Source organism: Carya illinoinensis, chromosome 14 (assembly GCF_018687715.1).
Source record: "Carya illinoinensis cultivar Pawnee chromosome 14, C.illinoinensisPawnee_v1, whole genome shotgun sequence".
NCBI lineage: Eukaryota > Viridiplantae > Streptophyta > Magnoliopsida > Fagales > Juglandaceae > Carya > Carya illinoinensis.
Window position 1 is genome coordinate 1,929,565 of NC_056765.1, and position 20,077 is coordinate 1,949,641.

A 20,077-nucleotide genomic window follows, 5' to 3' on the forward strand; every position below is an offset into this window, starting at 1 on the left:
AAGTATAATAATTCAATTAGTTTAAGAAGAACAAAATAAAATTAAAAAATTAAAAATGTATAGTGTGCAGAAATGATGAGTAGCAAAGCTCTATTTCTAATAGAGAGTATAACTTAGTATTTTAAATACTATACCGTACCGGTTGGTATGGTCGGTATTTTCTATACTGGCTATTGGTCCAATACAGGTATTATACCTGTTTCATACTGCTCCAAATACTAGAAGGTACCGGTTGTAACGACCTATATTTCAGCATGTACTGGCCAGTATTTCGACTTTGACTTTTTTTTTTTCATTTTTTCAAATTGCAAGCTTATTTTTTTACTCCTAATTTAGATAAGGCTATTTATAATTTATATATATGTATTTATATATAATTTATCAATATATAAACTATTATTTTTGAATATAATTTATATCTATATATTAATATATATAATTTATTTATATATTGACTATTCTTAAATGGTACATGAAATAATACGGTATTAAAATAATTCGTTTTAATATCTTAACCGATATAATTTTCGGTATGGTGTTCAAAATTTTGGTATCACGTTTATAAACAGTGGGAGGAAATTACTATAAAGGTAATGCTACACCTGCATAGGATTCTCTTTATCGAATGATAAATTTTTTTAAAAAAATAAAAAAAATTAGAAATTTATTAAAATATACTTCTTTAACAATTAAGTTAAAAAAAAAAAAAATCGAATTGGTAGTGTTTTACTTACCATAATAATAATAATAATAATAATAATATTGAACAGCGTTACTGTCAATAAATTCGAGTGAAGATATTGAATAGGCGCTCACAGCGTATCCTTGTACACCGAGTGAAGCATTCAATACAACCCGACCTTTATCTTACTTTTCTAGGCTTTCCCATTTGTTAGGGTCGCATGTCTCTCTCGTAGGGTTCCCATTTCGACTTTCAATTTAGGGATCAGCTGTGTCTTTCGTCTTATTTCTATTCGTAGTCTGTTCAATATTTAGGTTTCCTCGACTTCTCACCCAGCTCTATTAGGGTTTCAAAAGTCTCATTTATATTCTTCTTAATCGTGAAACAATGCCTCCACGTGTGGCGAAGAGGGGCGCGGCTTCGGCGGGGCAGAAGAGAACGCCGAGAGCTAGTAGAGGGACTTCGAAGGCCCAGACTCAGCTGCCGGAGGCCCCGGTAGAAGAGTCGGTGAAGGTCGAGGATGTCCCGACTCCGGTCGTGGAGGAAGTCAAGATCGTGGAAAAGCCACTTGTGCTGGATCTCGAACGGGAGCCGGAACCGGAAGAGAACGGGTCGGGTCCCATGAAAAGTAAGTTTCTTTTGTGCCATCGAATTGGATATGGAAATTTGTATTACAATTATTATGCATTCCTTTCGTGTGTCCGGTGGACTTGCTGGACTTGTTCACAGAATTTGCGTTTCTCTATGGGGTTATAGAATAAAAAAAAAAATTGGTCCAGATTCAATACTCGTTTTCCCTGTTTGTGTGTAGTTTTTTTATTAAAAAAGTGTCTTGGTAAGAGAAATTTCTGTAACTTTATGTCTGGATTTTACGTATGCTTTTTTTTTTTTTTTTAAAGTTTTTTGGCCTCGATAAAGTTGTGATAGTATTTTTGAATAGATGAATTGGGAGGGTGGGCAATTGGTTGCATCTCGAATTTTTTTGGTGTAAATTTAACGTTTTAAATTTCTCGGTTGTCTATAACCCTTTTGAAACTTTTAACAATAAGGTAAAACTTGGTTAATTTACGAAAGAGAGAATGATAGAGCAGAAAGGCTCTCAAGGAGAATGGTTCAGTTGGAGCTTGTGTTGTTTTATCAATTTTCTTGGTAAGGAGCTGTTTTTTTTTTTTTTTTTTTTTTTTTAATATAATATTTTAATCCTGATGGTGCATTTACTCATGTGGCATAGTGTGTTTGATCAGCAATTAGTGACTACGAAGAGATCACGTGCTATTATTTTCCTTGTTCTTGAGATTCTTGTTCTTGTGGGGGCCTAGGATAACAGTCGGTATAATCAAATAAATACCATGTAGGATGAGCAATCTTTGTGGGTTATGTTATTTTTGCATTATGAGTTTCCTTGCACTTATTTTTCTTGCCTATTTGACCGGGCTGGATACCCCTTATTTCATGACAGTAGAAGAGGAGGTGAAGGAGTCTGTAGATGATTATGAAAAAGATGAACGGTTGGAACTGGAGGATAATGACCCTGAATATGAACCTGAAGAATATGGTGGGGTTGATTATGATGAGAAGGGAATAGAACAAGAGGATGTTCAGGAGGTGGGAGATGACGGGGATGAAGAACATGAGGAGGATGTTGGTGAAGAAGAAGAAGAAGAAGAAGAAGAAGGAGAAGGAGAAGAAGAGGGTGATATGGTTGAGGAGGAAGATGTTCATGAAGAACTTACAGGCGAAGAGGATGGTGAGCATGCTGGCGAGGAGCAAGAGCATGCTACACTGGTTGATGCAGACGAAGAGGAGCACCATGAAGTTGTGAAAGAGAGACGCAAACGTAAAGAGTTTGAAGTGTTTGTTGGTGGCTTGGACAAGGATGCAACTGAGGAGGATCTTAGGAAAGTTTTTGCTGTAATTGGTGAGGTTACTGAAGTCAGGCTGATGATGAATCCTCAGACTAAGAAGAATAAGGGTTTTGCATTCTTGCGTTTTGCAACTGTGGAGCAAGCAAAACGAGCTGTTACTGAGCTCAAACACCCGATGGTAATTTTTTCAAATCTTCTTGTAGTTTGAAATAGGAACTTATGTCTTCTCCTTGTAAATTGTATTTATGTTAATGATTGCAATTCCAGATTAATGGGAAACAGTGTGGTGTTAGTCCAAGTCAAGACAGTGACACCCTTTTCGTGGGTAACATATGCAAGACATGGACAAAAGAAGCCGTAAGTATATTCTTTAGCAGGAGTTGCTAAACGCTTTCTTATAAAAAAAGAAAAAAGAAAAAAGAAAAAGAAGAGTTGCTACATGCCTGACTGTTTGATTATAAATTTTGGTTACAGTTGAAAGAGAAGTTGAAACATTATGGGGTCGAGAATGTTGAGGATTTGACATTGGTTGAAGATAGTAACAATGAGGGAATGAATCGAGGGTTTGCTTTTTTGGAATTTTCGTCTCATTCAGATGCGATGGATGCCTTTAAGCATCTTCAGAAGAGAGATGTGGTGTTTGGAGTTGATAGGCCTGCAAAGGTTTCTTTTGCAGATTCCTTCATTGACCCTGGTGATGAAATTATGGCACAGGTAATCATTTGGGTCGAACTTTCTGCATTCTGTTAGGGTGATTGCAGCTCCTGTGGATTGGCTGTATTTAAGATTTTGTTGTTAATCATGGATGTACCGTGTTAAGCTTTTAGGGATGCTAGTAACATTGTGGCTTGGGTAATTGGAACTTATAATTCTTGAAATGGAGTTTGGATATTGGCATCAATCTATTCAATCGTCACGGAATCTATTTTTTAGTATGTACAGTATCTTTTGGACAAAGTTGTTTGAAGTTCTCTAAACTTGCATTTTGAGGACCTTTTTGGGTTTTCTAGTATTTGTTAAATCTAGCCTTGGTATATGTAATTTGGGGATGTCTTTTGAGATTTTTAATAAAATCTTTGATTACCTGTCAAAAAAGATTATAGCCTTTGGTATTCTGCTCTTTTTTTTTGTTTGGTTGGGTAGAGATTCTTTGAGAGTTCTAAATAGTTTAATAGGTATAGGAATTGCATGGTGTTGTTATACCCTTTAATTGAATATGCTTAGCAAATATATTTGGAATTTTTTATAACCTAATTTAAGATACAGGTTAAAACTGTATTTGTGGATGGTCTGCCTGCTTCATGGGATGAAGAGCGTGTTCGAGAGGTTCTTAGGAAACACGGAGAGATTGAAAAGATTGAGCTCGCCCGTAATATGCCATCTGCCAAGCGAAGGGACTTTGGCTTTGTCACATTTTCCACTCATGAGGCTGCAGTGACATGTGCTAAAAGCATTAACAATCAGGAGTTGGGTGAAGGAGACAGCAAGGTTAGTATTAGTTCTTAAGAGCTTTGGATATATTCAGTATTTCTCAATAATATTCCTGCTGGCATCAGTTGTGCATGGCTTGTATGATAGTTATGATCACATTTCAGGCTAAAGTTAGGGCCAGATTGTCAAGACCACTTCAGAGAGGCAGAGGAAAGCATGTTGGTCGTGGAGATTTCCGATCAAGTCGTGGGGCTGGAAGAGTTGCGAGGAGTTCTTGGATTCGTCCATCACTACATACTCTGCCTGTACATGGAGTAAGAAGATTTGGAAGTCGTGTCCCACCAGCCAGCATGAAAAGACCTAGTGGTTTAAGAGATAGACGCCATGTTCTGTCCATGCCAACAAGAGGCAGGCCCATGGCTCCTCCAGTTAGGCCCTATGACAGGAGAGCACCTGGTATGGTTAATTTCTTGAATCTCGGGACTGCAGGCCTCCACTTTTGCATGTATGAATAAATATATTGATTTGCGCTTTCTGGACAGTTCCTTCATACCCGAAAAGTAACTTGAGGAGGGAATATAGTCGGCGTGATGAGCTTCCTCCTCCAAGGAGCAGAGCTGCTGCATATTATGGTCCTAGGGCCATCCCAGAGAGACACCAATCATATAGAGATGACTACACTGTGCGTGGTCCTGGTTACTCTGATCTTCCTAGAACTACATCACGCCCTGCTGCAAGGAGAGCTTATGTGGATGATGGCTATGGCCAAAGGTTTGAAAGAGCTCCTCCTCCTCCAAGTTACCATGAGGGACGTGCCCGTGATTATGACTCCATTTCTGGGTCAAAGCGTCCATATGCTGCACTGGTTAGTATTTTTGACTATATAGTCTTGTTATGATGCTAAATTTTAATATCATATTAATTTTTACCACTTTCATATTTGAGCAATTTTTTATATATATTTGATACACGAATTTAAAATTCTAGGACGACGTGCCCCCACGTTATGCTGATTCGGGAGTCCGCCAATCTAGGGCTCGCTTGGACTATGAATATGGGGCCAGTGCTTCTCAATATGGAGATGCTTATGGTGATAGGTATGCTGTTGTTTTTTGGATTGAAAATGATTCTTACTTCTTGTCCCCTTTTTCTAACCGATGTGTTGCCGTGTTAACCCACTTTACGGTGTTATGTTTGCAGGCTTGGAAGATCTAATCTAGGATATGGCAGTGGCAGAACTTCTGCTTCTAGTCAGGATTCACATGGGCTTTATAGCAATCGTCAAGGCTCGAGTTATGGAGGAGGTGTGTTAAGTTGGTAGTAGCCTGATTTAGCGTTCACCATTGTAATTATTGTGCATTCGTTGTAGTAATCCTATTCTCCAAATTTGTATGTTTTCCCAGGCTCTTTCAGTGGCAATGACGTTGGTGGAGCTTACTCATCGAGCTATGGTGGTGATTATGTGTCCCGTGGAAGTGATGTATGCTTCTAACCTTCTCCAACTGAATGTCAGTGTTGACTATTAAATCTTTTTCCATTCTGTGTATTTATTATATTTCTGGTCCGTATCATAGGTTGGTGGTAGCTCTTACTCATCAATGTACTCTGGTCGTGGTGTGGGGGGCAGTAGCAGTTACATGGGGGGAACTGGTGGTTCTGGCTCATATTATTGAGGTAAGTTTCTATACTGTTGTTATTTCCTTTGGCAAAGCACATGAGGAATTAGATAGTTTATGTGCCCAAGTACCGTTTTATTGGAAACCGACTTTTTCCCGGAAGCATGGCATCTTTTTGATATTGGAAGAGGTGAGCTGGTAAAACTTAGAGCAGTGTGGTCACTAGTGAATTTGTCTATGGAACAGATCTGTCATGAAAAAGATGCTGCTCTAGGATGTGAACTAAATGAAGCTTATGCATTGTGATGCTTACAGTGGAGTGATTGTTGACAAGCCTAAGAGCCCTCATGTTGTGACAATCTTTTACAGAACAAAGAGACTCTGTTGGTTCAAGCCATCTTAGAAATCTACTGGCGTGCTAGTTTCTAAGTTGGAATTTTATGCTGTAAGGAAGTCTTAAATTATTCAGAAAGGAATACAAGAAGTGCTTAGCTGCTATATGTATGAATCACATTTTATTTTCTGTGTAGACTGCATTTGATGGACAAATGTGGAGATATGCTGCATCATCTGTTCTTCTGGACAGAAATATGATGAGATTGAGATTTCTGTAATTGGTTAAGGAATTTTTGGAAATCATCGTGCTTGAATTGATTGGAGAAGTTTTGGCTCCTACTAGACATTTTGGTTATTTTGGATCACTTGCTCTTTTCAACCGATACAAACTTAATTGAATATGAAAGTGAGTTAACCAGCTACTTCTTCAAGGTAGTATAATTATTGAGCTTGTTTGGAATAGCCATGAAGTACGGGAATGAGGTCATAGAATTGTTGGCCTTGATTTTCTATGGTTGGCTTATAAGCTTTGGTGCTATGTCAAAAATTGACATGATTGCTACATACTTATCGATCAGTTTGTTTTGGCCCCTTTTTGTGGACCGGGAACTGTATGGACTGGGAATGATATGGACTGGGAGTGCTACTTCCCGACTGATTGAGTAGACTATAACCAATGAAATGTAGAAGACAAGCTTAAATGGATGCTAATTAATGGAGTGTATATATTTTTGTTTCAGAAATATCAACTGACCTGCTCTTGTTAATGGACTTGTCTTTTGCCTGATTGGTATGTCTTAATGATAATACTTAACTGAGTGAGGGATTCATTGGAAACTTGAATTTTTGAGTTTATAATTAATGGAGAAGTTAAGGATGGAGAACTTGATTTATTGTGATTCCCATCATTCCAGAATTTTAACAATCCAGAATTGGCAGTATGATATCTGGATCATAATAGACTAGTAATGCTACTTCACTGACGGAGTAAACTTGGGGATTTGATTACTATGCACTTCGATGAGGATTGTCTGATCAAGGGTTAAATTCTATTAATAATTTTTCCTTTTATGTTTCACCTTTTCTATGGGTAGCATAAGTGCCTTCTTGATCACTCTCTGCGGTAATTGAGTCTCAAGTTTTGGTGTGATTTGTCGTTTAGGAGTTATCTTCATTAGCTATTCCTTCTCGATCGGAAGGCTGCTGTTCACTTTGTGAGACTTTGGACAAAGCGAGCATTCTCTTGCTGTTTATCACTATTTGGGTTATATACCCATTTTATTATTATTATTATTATTCTTAATTACTAAAGGCGCAGAGGGGTGTAACGCAAGGGACTTGTACAAATGGATACACACCCACAGGCCACCTAGGAAGAAGAAAGAAGAAGAAATAGAGCAAGGTTTTGGGTTTTGTGCCTGTTTTTAGAAAAATCCAGATGGGCTGTCTGGGTGACTCGAACTTGGGAATTGATATTGTTTTGACAGAACTGATATATATATATATATATATATATATATATATATATATCTCGTTTACAGTTTTGCTCTGCTCACTGATTTTTGTTTGGCAGCAAGACTTTTTAGCTTAGGAACCCTTTGAACCTTTTAGGTGCTAGTCTTTGTTCCCCAATTTGGCTATGTATTTTCTTTTTTCTTTTTATGAACACTATGTAAAATGAAGTGATATTTTGATTGCTTGAAATTGTTTTCCCCTCTCTCGCTCTCTCTCTCTCTGTGAATATTTATTTATTGCAAACGGTGCCATAGGAGATGCTTGGAGATATATTGCCTACAGAAATTTGCAGGTCTTAATTTGACACTGTAAAAATCAGGTATGGAGAAATAAGACAACATTTTCGGTAGGTTTTGCGGAACAGATAAAAGCTGGTTTGTGTCCTTCGGAGGATTCCATTTTTATTTTTAAGTAGTCGAGACTCTTTCTAATGAACTGACCCAAAATGTGGCCTTTAATCTTTTTAGGGTGTGTTTATTCGGTGGAATAGAATAGCAGCAGCCAGCTTAAGAGAGAGTAATAGTCATTCTTCAACATTAAAGAATGGCTATTCCTCTTTTTTAAAACTTCTCTCTCTCTCTCTCTCTCTCTCTCTCTCTCTCTCTCTCAATTTTAATTTGAAATTTAAAAATAAAAGAATGACAATTATTGTTACCCTAATAAATATTTTGGGCAGCAATAAATAATGTAGGAATTTACCTTTATGCGTTTATCTTTCTTACCTTAGATCTTTAAGTTTGTATCCGAACGTGAGAGGATATTAATCATTAAATTCATCAATTTTTTTGTTTTTGGGTTTTTGGTGTTCTAACAAAACGGATGAGTTATTTCGATCCAAACCCAATTTTGCATCGATGATATGTTCAAACCTAATGCACAAAATGTCGATTATAGTCATGTTAGTTAAGGATCAAGCTTTTTATTAGGATCTTAGACTTAAGGGGAGATATATATATATATATGTGTGTGTGTGTATGTATGTATTGAGTTTTATAGTATTTATTATTATTCAAAAAACTCACATAAACAGTAATAAATGTATGCTTCTATCTTTTTCACTTTAAGGTCGTGAAGTTGAATTTGATGTGATCTTTTTCCATTTGCTGATTTATTACAAACTATCTTTATTAAAGAAAGGAGAATACTAAATTATCCTAATGAGAACAGGATCACAAATTTCATACCATGAAAATCCCCGTAATTCTCGGCCTAGGAAATGAGTTATTGGGGGATCTGATCTGGTTTAGATGACAGCTAATATACAGACTAATTTGTTTATTTATTGAAAAATGATATTTGCAGTTGTAGAATATAGTGTGCAAGCGTCACAATCTATTTAAAAAAAATGAGTAAATTTATAAAAAAATTAACTTTTTAATGATGAATTTTACTATATTTTTAAAAAATTATACAGTACTTACCCACTACACAATTGTATCTAATATTATTTATATATATATTTTCCTTGTATAATACTTTTAAAAAAACAATTAAATAATAGAGTAAAATAGAACATAAAAGTTACGGACAGCTTCAGAGGGAGGAGGTTACGAACAGACAATCAACAACATCGAAAACGAAGCAAGGCCTGCTGCCTAGAAAGATAACAAAGCAAAATGAACGATCAAAACAAAAAGAGATTTGCTACTCGTAAGGCCTCACACCACAGAGATAAGCCCATACACCAAACCGAAAAGACAAAGCATTTAATTAAGAACACGCTATTTGGAATTATTTAGTGGAATGGAAGGAATAATATATGAGTTGGACGTATGTTCTCATCGAGCCATTGCCATAAGAGCTCCGCACAGTATCTGACGAAGTTCTTTATTCCATCTCGCTAAAATCCCAGAATCCACAATCGAGAGAGAAGGAATTATAAGATAAATCATTTCTGGGTTTGACATCTACGTCCACAAACTCAAATGGGTCGCAGACAGACTGATTCAGAACTCGGCCGTTGTGCACCTCTGCTTCTTTTCTTGATGGGGACAATCTCCTGTTGCATGGTTTATGTTTGTCTGTCCCTTGTCTTTAACAAGCCCAATACCGTTTCCACTATTTCTTCTTCTTCTTATTCTTCTTCAGAGGTGTTTGAAAACGAAGGTCAAGATGGAGGAGAGGCAGAGTGTTGCAGAGGTATCGAGCATTTGGAACTTTGGGGTGACGCTGTCAAATGGGGTTCCGAGTTCAAGTTCAATTCTTCGGAGGGGTGTTGCATGGCCTGTAAAAGTATGTGTAGGGGTGAGGATGGGCCTTGTTTGTGCGATTCCTGGGTGTTTTGTGGGAATAAGGAGGCTTGTGGTCCTAGATTTGGTGAGGTATTGTTTCTCTTTGACGTTCAATTTTATATTCGGTTTGATGAAATCTGATACTTGATCTGGTAGGTTCATGTTGCATTGGGCAATCTTCATGTGATGTTGCACAATATCTTGATAACTTGTTATGTATGAATTATTTGTAAGAAGAGGCAACGTCCTGAATACTGGGAAATCTTTTCAGATGATAGGTTGTTTCGTGATTGACCTACATGCAATACCATAATGTGAGCCCAGTTTCTCACCATTTTCTTCTTAGTGGGTGTTTAAACCAAGGCAATGAAAAAGCAAATTTAGAGTGTCAGGAAGTCTATCCCTAAGGGCACTACCACGTTTCCAAGTACATATAGTTTTTGCTCTTCTTATTCTTAACTCTGCCTAACAAGACATCTGATTGCTATAAAACATCTCATACCACTCCCATTTTAATGTTGATACCCAGGCATAATCTGATTGCCAACATACAATGTGCCTGGCTGTTGTCAATGTCTTGAAAAATTGTTTCAACTTCTCCTTCCTGAATTCAATATAGAGGATTTTTGAAAATGGAACTTGTTAATGCCAAAAATCGCACAACAGGCTGGAACGGGAAAGAGTCATCCTAGATAAAAACATGTGTAGAAATTTCAAGTTCTAGAAATTGAATGGAAAAAACATATGTAGAAACTAGATAAAAGAATTTTAGTCGTGTAATTGATCGGTTGGCTTGAAATCTGATCGACCTGACCTTGAGTATTGGTAACATGCATGAGAGGGGCATTGTTTTGTGCTGGACTTTGAGGTGTTGTAATGAATAAAGTTAGAAATGATAATTATAGCTCTTATGAATATAATAGACATATATGCTTATACACATGCGTCCAGGGACTTCAACAAGCCTGATTCTCAGATCTTTGTCTTTATGTTCTTGCTCTTAGTGCTGGTTGAAGAAACAGAAAGATACATTGGATCCAAATCTGCGAGACTCAGGGGATCAAGTCATGTGGACTTCTGGGCTTATCTTTGGAAAAGGAAATGTACGTTATTTTGCGAACATCATTTAAATTGTTATTACAGTGTCTGAGATTTTACATTATTGCAGATAAACATAACTTGATACATATAGTCCTCGCAGATTACCTTGATGACATGGATCTGGGCTCATTTCATGTACAGTTACTGGTTGATGAACATATATTTAAAAAAAAAAAAATTGATTGATTACTTATCAGGGAAAGGGAAAAAAATGGTAATTCAGCATTTAGAGGCTATCAGAAAGAAATGAAAGGAAGAAAATTAGTTACTAGATTCTTCAGGAGTAATAGAGCAGTTATTGACTTTCACTTTTTTTGAGATTATATTTTTTGGCTCCATCAAACAGGCTGAAACATCACTGATTTCAACATGATGGTGATTGTTTCAAAGATAATTTTTATTTATAAAGCTTTTTATCAAAGCCATCCTTGGTTTCTTATATCAAACCAAGATGCTCAGTTTTGTTTATTTTGAAATTTACTCTGGCTTATATTGAGCCACAGTTTGTAGCTGAGAACCCATCATTAACTACCTAGTAAAACTTAGATACCTGATTATTGACCATATTGAGGAGCTCTTCATCTCTGACTATGAATTCAAGAAATCTAAGAATCATCTTATTTTTTCATAATTTTAGCAAGAGGATTAATAGTTGTTGCATACGCACTTCTCTATTTTCATATCATCAGTTAGTTATCCTTTTACATGACTTGACAAGCAATGCCATTATTTCACCTGTAAAAAGACTAGATTGCTCTATCCACAACTAATTCTTCAATTTTATGGTGTTCGAACAAGTCTGTAACTTTTTTTTTTACCAATAAAAAAAAAGTCTTAACTTTTTATTAATGTTCATATTAGTCGGTGTAGAATCATTTTTCTTTCCCCGTATATAATGTCTCTTTCATTTTTCCTTGTAGGGTATTGTTGGCTTGAAAACTGGATATGGGATTATTCACATCAAAGTAAGTGCTATCTATTCTGGTTAAGGTTCCTGGTATTTTTGTATGGTCCTCTGCATGGGTAGTATTACTATATAGCCAATGCTAATTATACATGCAAGTTTATTGAATGAGTTTCTGTTTCTTTATTGTACTCTGGTGCTTCAACACAATGTGCCTCTTAATGTTTACTGTTGAATCACGGCGAGCAACACTGTGTAGTATGGTTTTAATATTATTTTAAACTTCAGATTATATGACACGATATTGTTTGTTTGAGTAAACATTGATCTGATCACAACAATTTTAAGCAGATTTTGTTATCATTGTTAATGCTACGAGGTAATGTCCACAAAAGCATGATTTTTTCCCTCTTCTTGCTATGTTTCTTTACTGTGCTCTTTTATCGCGGGCAACTGCTCTGACGACTTCAATATTTATATTACTTGAGCACCCTCTATTTGCCTAAAAGACTGGGAAAATAAAGAGGGTGCGAACTTGTAAATGTTTGGCCCCAAATTTCTGTGGAATCTACAGTTTTGTTTCCTTTATGTTGTCACCTTGATGACAAACAGGAGCGTTAAACTTTATGTGTTTGAAGTACTTTGATCTGTTTCTTCAATGTTAAACAAATACTACTTCCTCCAACTTTTCAAGTTTATCTTGATCTTGATTTCTGCAGCTATTCCCTGATTGTGCGCCACATTCTGTTTCCTATATACTTGAGCTGTTAGCATTGCACCATTGTGCGGGTTGCCAATTTTATCGTGTGGAAAGCCGGGGAAGATCTTGGGATTCACAAGGAAATCACATAGAAAATGTAAGATTTGGTCAATCATCACAGGCTGCTTTATGATGCTTTCCAACTGATAATAGCTCAACATCTGTTTTCCCACTTCCAATTTTATCTTAAATATGAAATAATTTTGAATGAGATGGTGTTAAGCACAGACTAAGAAATTTTTATGGAGAGAACTATAACAGATATTTTGTCTATTTCGCTCCTCTCTCTCATCCACCCAGCCAGTTGCACACAAGGGGTTCTGCTACCCCAAATCTAATGGACTTGCATGACTGTTGATTGCCCTGGAACTGACAGTCATCATGAGAGAAATTGGGACCGCCTTTTGTCAAAGTGAAGGTTTTAATGAAATTAAAACCCCTTCATCTTAAGTTTGGTTCATATATAAAGGGGCAGTACTGTAGTAGATGCATCAGACGTACCTATCATAAAATCTATTTTCTTATTCGAATTTAAATGTAGTAATTGAGTTAAAAGCTAGTTGTTCTTCATAAAGTAACTAAAAAATCCACCCTGCTCTGTCTATGTTCATTTATTTCAGTGCTATCTAATGGCTCCAAACTTTTGAACCTCCTAGATGTGTGGACATTGTGCGCTTTCACAACTGAATTTTCTCACACAAACCCAGCTTTGTTATTCTGGGAATTGTAAAGCCTGAATTTTATTGTATCAAATGAGTAATAATCTAGCCATTGACAAATAAAATTCCCTTATGGAATAAATGTTTGAGGCTCCAAACCTTTGACCGCAATGGATTCTTGTGTGAACTAGCTTGTTCTTTGTAGAATGATTGTGAAAGATATTGCTTTTAGAAAGAGCACTAATTTCAGCAGATTTATCATTTCTATTAAAATTGTATTTGCTTCTAGTATGTTTCATTTTCATACTAAGAGTTTCTTATGTGAGCTATCTAGGCTCCTTTTGGCCCTCCCTTTGCTGTAGTTCAAGGTACACTTGAAGCCTATGGGACAATATTTGAGGATATCCCAAGGGAAGAATGCCCCTCCATAAGAAGAGGATCAGTTGCATGGGTTGGTTCTGGTCCAGAATTTTTTATCAGCCTAGCCAACCACAATGAGTGGAGAAAAGCATATACTGTGTTCGGTTCTGTTCTTCCCGAAGATATGGAAATTCTGGAGAAAATTGTACATCTTCCTACCAAACCTGAGGTTTGGAGTAACATTAATGTCTCTGTCTTGGAGAAACCTGTTGCCTTTCGTTTTCAAAGAATCAAGACAAGTCTTGAAACTCAAATTTGATGCAGACATGGAGGGAGATTCAAGTGGGTCATGGAAATTTGTTAACAATGGTTTGGAAGAATCAAGTCAAGTTGTGGACACTGAAACTCCCACAAAACTAATGGGATTTCATGGCTGTGATTAAAGGGAAACTTCTCTGTAGTTTTACAGTAGATTTGTAACTATTATTACCCATTAGATTTTTACATAGAAATGAAAAGGAGTCATTTTGGACCCTAATGGAGCTTGTGATCTGTCAACTGTTTTTAACTTCTAAAGTTCGTAGCATTAGCAGACAATTGTCATGTATAATGACAGGCCTGAGGCCACAATAATCTCTCTTTCACAGTGGAATATAAAATTATTTATTTACGCATTACAAATAATCATCAGGAATATTTTCCCGGATGTGAATCCCACGAACGCAAACCGAGGAATTCTATACTAGCTGATTAAAGATACATAGTTAAATAAAAGTTAAAGCGTGTATAGCTTTCAAGGGATCCGTGGCGCAATGGTAGCGCGTCTGACTCCAGATCAGAAGGTTGCGTGTTCGATTCACGTCGGGTTCAATTCCCCCTTGGATCTTAATATTTTTCAAACCCACTTTTCAATAAATATATAAAAAGATATCGCATTCGAATGCTAATTGGAACCTCAGTTATATCTCTACCGTCCTTCCTTCCTAAATTACCCTCTTTTTTTTTTTTTTTTTGGCTTACCCATAAAGGGTTTGAGTAACATCACTAGAGATGCTTTCTGAACTTTTGTGGGATTGTACTTATTCTTTTCTTCTAAAATTGCTCTTTTTGCTTCATAGATAGAGACATCACGCAGGAAATACATAAAGATTGAAAGGTTTTATCGCCAAAGTGATGCAAAGATCGAAGCTCATCATGTGGCAATCAATAATTTCTTGAGACAAAAGTGATAAAACGCTATGATCCCATTCAAGCTACCGGCTGTGACAACTGAGCCACCACAAAACCATAGATTTCTGGCAATGAATAGGACCATATGATTTCTGGCAATGAGATGGAAGATCTCTGAGGTCCAACAAGATGTACAACATAAACATTCAATGTTCAAATCCCGGTCCCGGTGTCTGTAGAAAACAACTGCAGAATCACGAGGCTGGAATTGAAACTAGTCAAGGAGACATTTGGTGGGAAACATGGTATTTACAATCAACACAAGGTAAGAAACTATCTGGCATCCATCGCCCAAGAGAATCCCTTTTTTTTCAAAGGGCAAAAACCATTTCTGAAAGCAAAAAGAACTCGATTATGTCCAGCTGTGTTAAGATAAGCAAGAACTTAATTACATTCCTAACAAACATTCAAACATGGAATCCTTACAACAGCAACTGAAATTCCAGAAAACTACTGTCAAAATGTTCTGGAATCACATGAATGTGAGTGTCAGCGCCAGTTTGGGATAGTCTCTACCCACTTCACATTCTTTTCTTCTTCAAGCAGAGCACTTAGACACATGACATTCGGCATTGATACTTTATGAATTGCTATCTGATCTCCTACGTGTGATCAACTGAAACAAAACATAATACCACCGACATATCCAAATACCCCAGTGAAGAAAAGCAAATTGGTAGTGAAGTTAGATATGCAGATGATCATTGGAAAAGATACAATAATCATCAGAAAAACTATGTCACTAAGCTTCGAATCAAAACTCAAAGAGTCGTCAAGTGCAATTACAGAAAATTAAAGCTACCTTTTTCCAGTGAAAATAAAGCTACAACTAGTTAATTCCCACGTAGTTCTACTCTCTCTTAGAAAAGCGGCAAAAACCAGATTAGACAGAGACAACTAAACTAGGAAACTCATATAAGCTCAGTCACTTGGCCTCTAGAGCAAGCTCCATTAATGTCCAATGTCAAACCACTCACCTAATCTCAGTTACACAAAAAGTTCACAAGCAAACACCCTTCTCTTTGTTGTTTTGTTGGGGGGAGTGGGAGTAGTAAGGCCAAGAAACCCACAAATTCCAAGTACCAGAGTCACTCTTAAGACTCTGGAGAGGGCATTCGCTTTGGCTTCTTCTTCTTCTCCGAGACGGCCTTCGCAAACGCCTCCACAATCCGCTGCTGCGACTCCAAGATCATCTCGGTCCGCTTCATCTCCATCTCCATCCTCATTGCCTCGATTTCCCTCGCCATCTCCATCTTCATCTGCTCCATCCTCACAAACCCATCCCCCAATACCTTTATCGCAGACACAATCTCTGTCAACGGGTCCCTCTCCCTCTTACCCGAGCCTGCCGACTTCGCCGAATTACATTCCCTCAAAACCCTAGCCCCGAAATTACCACCAGAATTTGAACTAGGGTTAGGGTACGGGGTCGAATTAGGGTTGGAGTTATACTTGTGCTCAGCCTTGCCGAAGTATTTCGATCCGGCCTGCGCTATACTCACCCCGGTCGGGATTCTAATCCGGAACCCACTTCCTCCACTACCACCATCGCCGTTATCACCACCAGTCCCATTATTCCTGTACAATTTACTCATGTGCCTCATATTGGGACCTCCTCCATTCTTGAATTCTTCGTACAAATCTTGATCTTCATCATCGTCAGCGTCTATGTCGTCGTTGTCGTTATCGCTATCGGACACGTTGGCGCGTTTCTTGGAGGAGGGGCCCTTCTCCATGGCATCCATACGCTTGAAATGGACCCAGGAGGAGGTGAAGCGAGAGACGGGCATGGAGCGGGCGCGCTGGAGCTCAGTGCGGTAGCGCTTGCGTAGCTTCTCCATCTTGTGACGGCACTGGACTGCGGTCTTGGGAGGGGATGCCGCTGGGCACCGTTGGGCCACGGCATCGGCAACCTCCTGCCAGTGGGTGGCCTTAAGGTTACCGCGGCGGAGCGAGTACCACTTGTCACGGTACGAGTCAATCAAAGCCATCGTCTCGTCATGAGACCAGCAAGGAGGAGGGAGGCGTCGGGAAGCGGTGGTGGTGGGGGGTTGGGAATCGAGTTGCGGATCGGGTGGAGCGGGTAGAGAGAGCGGGAGAGGCACGGCGGTGGGTGGTTCCGGAGGAGTGGTGATGTCAGACATGGGAGGTGGTGAGGATGAGGAAGCCATGGCGGAGGAAGAGGTATAAAGGATGCACTTTTCTCGATCAAACGGAGAAAGGGAAGCACCCGTTAAAAAGGGTAGAAAACAGCGGTGGTGGAGGAGGAGGCAGAGATTGAGAAATCAGGGAGGGGTGAAGGAAAAGAAGGGCGGCGCAGAGGGAAAAGAAGAGAAGAGGGAGAAAAGGATGGGGGGGAGGAGGAGGAGGAGGTGGAGAAAGGTGGAGTTTGGTGATACATTTGGTATGCGGCTGATTTTGAGATGTATCTTAGATGAGAGGAGTGGAGGCCACCGCTTAGGTGGAGGGGGGTTGGGGGGGGAGGGTGATAGGCTGCGCACCCGTTCCCAACAACATGTCATTTAGGTCCCCCCAACCCCCATCCCCCACCCCTCCCCCCATTCTCTCCTCTTGACTTGGGCCACTACGCATCCATCATCATCAATTCATCACATTTCATCACCTCCTTCTCAACAGTGCATCATCTTACCCACCGCCCCTTCTGGATGTGGGTGTGGGCGGCTGTTACTTTTTTTTTTTTTTTTTTTTTAGTGGTGATTGGGTTCCCATTTCTATTTTTATTTTGTGGGCTTTGGATGTAGTTTTGTTTTTTTGGATATTTTTTTGGTGGTTGGTTGCGTGTTGGGTTTGACTGAAAAGCGGGGACAAAAGGTGGTGGGGGAATTGTATTTAGAATAATTCTTTGTGCAGTCCCGAATGGGGACTCCTCATGCACGAAAAAATGAAACGAATCGTTTCATTCCAGATTACTTGCCCCCAACTTGTAAAGATGAAATCTTTCCTCTGTGTAACCGATTGCGCTCTCTCTCTCTCTCTCTCTCCCCCCGTTTCATCCCAAATTATTTGCGCCCAAACTTGAAGTGAAGGCTTCTCTCTCTCTCTCTCTCTCTCTCTCTGTAACCGATTGAGCTCTCTCTCTCTAGAATTTCTTCTTCGTCTTGTCTAAAGCAAAGGGTTAACCTCTCTTGAAAGTCATCAATGGTCATGGATGATGGTAAACATATTTTTTTGGGAGGCAAAGGTTTGTATACTTGAAGCTGAACATATATTTTAATTCCACCCTTGACAACATTTTTAACATCCTCATTTAGGCAGCTTGAGGGAATTTCTGCCCTGTATCTAGTTTGGATCCTACAAACAGAGAGCAACTACTGAGTTGGTGCTCTGCTAGATCGGGTGACCTTACGTTGTTTACAGTGGGTCAACAAGTATAATTTGAGGCGAATGCTAGAGGGAGGGAAGGCGCTAGAGGTAGGGAAGAAAGCGTGATCTGACAAAGTGAGCTCTAAGGACCTTTTTGACATTTCACCATAATTTGAAGAGAGTAAATTACTTTTAAGTCCATTCGTCCGCACGCAAGCCTCTTTTCGGGACTGTACCTAGCAGTTCCCTTGTATTTATTGGTACGTTGAGAGAGAGAGAGAGAGAGTAGGGGCAGCAAAGCAATAGAGGGAGGAGGGACATGAAAGCAACTTTCATTTGTGGTGGTGACTGGTGGGGGTGGGTTTTGCGTTTGCGTGTTCCAAGACGCAAATGCCGCAATTTGAGTTGAAAAAAGGCCATCAATTCACATGGCTTGCTACAGTGAAAGGAGGGAAGGAAGGAAGCTGCACGTCGCCACCATGAGGACTGAGGTGTGAATAAAATGGGTAATGATACACTTACCACTCTTTTATCACTATTTTAAAAAAAGTGGTAAAAGAGTGGTAAAATAGTGGTAAGGCTATCATTATTCGAATAAAATTAGGAACGTGCTACGCCTACCGCTAGGCTCCTGTTGGGAGCTTTTGCTAAGTTATTTTTATTTTTATTTTTTATATTATTTTTAATTATTTTTAATATTTTTAAAAATAAAAATTTTTATAATATTATTAAATAATTTTTTTTTAATAGAGAAAAAAAAAACTAAAAAAAATGAAGCTCCAACGGGATCAGGGACCCCAACATTTTTCATAAAAGTAACCCAAAAAGTCAAAGCCCGACTTCAATCTGGTTTGCTTTTGGAATTTGGTTCTAGTTTTGTTAGTTTAAAGTTCAAACCAACTCTAGACTGGGGGCTGTTGGTCTTATTACAGTTGTGGTTTGGCTCTCAACTTCGGGTGAGCTATCTGCCAAGACAACAGAGAAGCAGATACCATTTCAGCATACGGGCCTGTTCCAGATTCCCAATTTATGTGTCCAGCCCAAATAACCCAAATTCTTATTTTTATTTTGTGGGCTTTGGGTGCTTGGATGTAGTATTGTGTTTTTGGTTTTTAATTTTTGAACAAGGATAAACACATAATATTTTTTATATTATATTTCACAATCATGTTTTAAAATGAGAGATTTTATTATAAAATATCATATAAAAATAACAAAATTTTACAAAAATACTCTCATTTTATATCATGTATTGTAAAAAATATTGTGAAGAGTGTTATGTGCATATCATTACTCTTAATTTTTTGGCGTGTGGTTGCATGTTGGGTTTGATTGAAAAGGGGGGACAAGAGGTGGTGGAGGAATTGTATTTATGGGTGTGCAGGGGTTTAGAGCACTCGCATTTGGCTAAGAGGTGGTGGGGGAATTGCATTGGTTTAGCCAAATGCGAGTGCTTTGCCAAATATAAAAAATTTGTGAGTAAATTCGTTGGCATTGGATTAGACATAATAACTTCATTTGAATTTTCTACAGTTATTCTTTAAATATATAGTAAACTATAGCTCGGTCATATTATTTTTGAATGAATATTTATAAACCCACTTCCTCTCTCTCCACTTCATTTCTTTACCACACATTTAATCTCTTTCTCTCCACTTTAGTTTCTTTCCAACGCAATTCTCCTATTTCTCTCCACTCTAGTTTCTTTCTCATTGTCCAGGAGCTTCTTGGTTTCATCTGGTCTTGAAGGCGCCACTGCACCACCCTCTCCACTCTCTCTCTCTCTCAGGTTTCGTCTGTTCTATTTCTCTCTAGTTGCACCAAGTATTTGATGTTAAAAAATAGATCTTTACATCTCTTCTTTAAAAAAATGTGATTTTTCTCTCCAGATCGTCGTCATAAACAACTCTATAGCCAACTCATCCCCTTTGCCCAATCATTTCATTGCCAGCTCCTCTTTGGTACTACTCACACCGAAGTCCCTTCTCACAAGTGAGTTTTGTCTTTCGCTCTTTCTCTTAGGTCTCATTTGGATGTTGAGCTGAATTGAGATGAACTGAATT

General features: G+C 38.3%; 3 protein-coding genes and 1 non-coding gene across 5 annotated transcripts; 3 read left to right on the plus strand and 1 right to left on the minus strand.

Annotated features, from left to right (window-relative positions):
* The first annotated feature begins 824 nt into the window (after positions 1 to 824).
* LOC122294475 (heterogeneous nuclear ribonucleoprotein Q-like) lies at positions 825 to 6,285 on the plus strand. Of its 2 annotated transcripts, none has more exons than XM_043103243.1 (12): positions 825 to 1,310; positions 2,145 to 2,725; positions 2,815 to 2,904; positions 3,022 to 3,261; positions 3,814 to 4,035; positions 4,143 to 4,434; positions 4,521 to 4,843; positions 4,966 to 5,075; positions 5,179 to 5,282; positions 5,382 to 5,458; positions 5,553 to 5,652; positions 5,841 to 6,285. In XM_043103243.1, the coding sequence occupies exons 1-11, from the start codon at positions 1,070 to 1,072 to the stop codon at positions 5,649 to 5,651; spliced, it is 2,379 nt and encodes a 792-aa protein (XP_042959177.1). In that variant the 5' UTR covers positions 825 to 1,069; the 3' UTR covers position 5,652; positions 5,841 to 6,285. The 2 variants fall into 2 exon arrangements, with proteins under 2 accessions (XP_042959177.1, XP_042959176.1); XM_043103242.1 differs by having other exon boundaries at positions 826 to 1,310; positions 2,142 to 2,725.
* A 2,633-nt stretch (positions 6,286 to 8,918) lies between these two features.
* Positions 8,919 to 14,057, plus strand: LOC122294477. Its single transcript, XM_043103245.1, has 5 exons — positions 8,919 to 9,766; positions 10,681 to 10,779; positions 11,698 to 11,742; positions 12,401 to 12,538; positions 13,435 to 14,057. Exons 1-5 carry the CDS (start codon positions 9,371 to 9,373, stop codon positions 13,777 to 13,779), a joined length of 1,023 nt encoding a protein of 340 aa, XP_042959179.1. The 5' UTR covers positions 8,919 to 9,370; the 3' UTR covers positions 13,780 to 14,057.
* Positions 14,058 to 14,258: 201 nt separating this feature from the next.
* Positions 14,259 to 14,330, plus strand: TRNAW-CCA. The gene has a single exon. It is a non-coding gene; the product is annotated as a tRNA-Trp (tRNA).
* Positions 14,331 to 15,409: 1,079 nt separating this feature from the next.
* On the minus strand, positions 15,410 to 17,427 carry LOC122294476 (trihelix transcription factor ASIL2-like). The gene has a single exon (XM_043103244.1). The coding sequence runs from the start codon at positions 16,859 to 16,861 to the stop codon at positions 15,785 to 15,787; it is 1,077 nt and encodes a 358-aa protein (XP_042959178.1). The 5' UTR covers positions 16,862 to 17,427; the 3' UTR covers positions 15,410 to 15,784.
* Positions 17,428 to 20,077: the final 2,650 nt, after the last annotated feature.

Excerpts from the sequence above, each read along its gene's own strand:
- LOC122294477 (XM_043103245.1), top strand. The coding sequence starts at position 9,371 with ATGGGTCGCAGACAGACTGATTCAGAACTCGGCCGTTGTGCACCTCTG. Across the intron at positions 10,780-11,697 it reads TTATCTTTGGAAAAGGAAAT|GGTATTGTTGGCTTGAAAAC; the intron begins GTACGTTATTTT and ends TTTTCCTTGTAG. Across the intron at positions 12,539-13,434 it reads AAGGAAATCACATAGAAAAT|GCTCCTTTTGGCCCTCCCTT; the intron begins GTAAGATTTGGT and ends TGAGCTATCTAG.
- LOC122294476 (XM_043103244.1), bottom strand. The coding sequence starts at position 16,861 with ATGGCTTCCTCATCCTCACCACCTCCCATGTCTGACATCACCACTCCT.
- LOC122294475 (XM_043103242.1), top strand. The coding sequence starts at position 1,070 with ATGCCTCCACGTGTGGCGAAGAGGGGCGCGGCTTCGGCGGGGCAGAAG. Across the intron at positions 4,036-4,142 it reads TGGGTGAAGGAGACAGCAAG|GCTAAAGTTAGGGCCAGATT; the intron begins GTTAGTATTAGT and ends ATCACATTTCAG. Across the intron at positions 5,459-5,552 it reads ATGTGTCCCGTGGAAGTGAT|GTTGGTGGTAGCTCTTACTC; the intron begins GTATGCTTCTAA and ends TCCGTATCATAG.